This window comes from Orycteropus afer, unplaced genomic scaffold (assembly GCF_000298275.1).
Source record: "Orycteropus afer afer isolate SDZICR_OR568_19922 unplaced genomic scaffold, OryAfe1.0 scaffold00113, whole genome shotgun sequence".
NCBI classification, from domain to species: domain Eukaryota; kingdom Metazoa; phylum Chordata; class Mammalia; order Tubulidentata; family Orycteropodidae; genus Orycteropus; species Orycteropus afer.
In genome coordinates, this window is record NW_006921700.1 from 7,367,016 (window position 1) to 7,368,701 (window position 1,686).

At 38.1% G+C, this 1,686-nt stretch overlaps 1 protein-coding gene across 1 annotated transcript in view; it reads left to right on the top strand.

Moving 5' to 3' along the window:
- PSTPIP2 (proline-serine-threonine phosphatase interacting protein 2) overlaps positions 1–1,686 on the top strand; it is a 67,210-nt gene that overhangs the window by 63,846 nt on the left and 1,678 nt on the right. Inside the window, exons 11-12 of the mRNA XM_007943857.1 lie at positions 530–534; positions 1,304–1,338. Of these exons, the coding sequence (XP_007942048.1) occupies positions 530–534; positions 1,304–1,338 (40 nt within the window). The remainder of the gene's footprint in view (positions 1–529; positions 535–1,303; positions 1,339–1,686) is intronic.

Consider the following 1,686-nt stretch of genomic DNA (forward strand, 5'->3'; position numbering starts at 1 on the left):
TTGTTGTTGTTGTTAAGAATTTTCATAGCAGAACACACACTGCTTCAGTGAACAGTTTTTAGTAAACACTTTATCATTAATGTTCCAAGACATGTTAGAATTTGAACATATCTACCACTGCTTGTGCTCAGTAAAGGTGCTAGATTTTGGAAATAGCAATTTTAGGACAAATATTAAATGGATTTTACTACTTATAGTTCAAGGAGGACTATATCATGCTTGAGTGTGATAGTTATTACTCATTTATGAATCTTCTGCCTTTCTGATAAGGAGCTCTGGTGACGTAGTGGGTAATGCTTTTGGCTGTTAACCAGAAGGTCAGCAGTTCAAACCCACCAGCTGCTGCATGGGAAGAACATAGGGCAATATATTTCCATGAAGATTTATAGCCTTGGAAACCCAGTGGCAGTTGCTGTGAGTCAGAGTGGACTCGATGGCAATAAGATGAGTTGATACCTTTCTGATAGCCTGCAGTTAGTTAATAACTGGAGCCCTCCATGGGTCAAACCTGACCTACATGTTTTTGTAGGACCTGTAAAACTGAGAATAGTATTTACATTTTTAAGTGGTTGAAAAAGTCAAAAAGGTACTATTTCATGACACATGAAAATTCTATGAAATTCACATTTCGGTATTCCTATATAAAGTTTGATTGGAACACGACGGCACTCATTCATTTAGGCTTCATCTGCTTTTGTGCTACAGTTGAGTTGTCAAAGACCATATGTGATCAGCAAAGCCTAAAACTTTTACTATCTGGACCTGTACAGAAAAAGTTTGCTGTCCCCTGGTCTAAAGGATTCTAAGGGATGAGGGACTTCGTTTCACATAAAGTCACTTTGAAGTGTAAGCTGTTGAATTTTCAGTCCAGTTTAGAAAAGATGGGGTGATGGGGGAGAGGTCTGCTTGATGATCATTACTATTTAAGAATGCCAGGGACTGTTCAAAACCATTGACATGAATTAGCTCACTCACCTCTCACAGTGAGGCGGGAGCTCTTTGTTTCTCCCACTGTACACAGGAAGATGCTAATACAGAGGGTGATCAGGGAATTTGCCTACAGAGCTAATATTTTTACCCTGCCAGTCTGGGTTGCAGTCGGGAGTCTGTGCTTCTAACTACTGAGCGATCCTGCCTCTTGGCATCATGTCTGAAACCTCAAGATTTGAGTACATCAATGCCACAGATCTTTTGCTTTATCTGAGCTTTTATCGACCTTCCAGAGCAGAACAAAGATATGAAGTTGAAAATTAGAAAAATAACAATAATTTATCTGAAAGACACTGTTCATAATTTCTTATAGGAGAGGACCTCTCCCAGCTCCTAGAAGTTTACCAGGTATGTGGTCAAGAAACTCCCTTTGAAATGCTCATGTCAGATTTTTTTTAAGGTTGAGTAGTTGGAATTTTGAAATAAAGAAAGGAACAAATAGAATCAAATTCCCAACTTCATGTACACCTATGTGTGTTGCTATCTGTATTAGAATATTTCTAAAACACAGTTTGTCACAGAGTGGAATTTGGTGATGGGTAGTGTATTTTTTGGGTTATCCAAGAGAATTCAGTTATTGAAAATACCAAAAGAACATGATAAGGCACTGTTACCTAAGAGATTATTTTACCTTGGACCATGAGAACAGCAGAATGAAGATACAGTTTCCTTTGGATTGTTGTTGTTGTTGTTGTT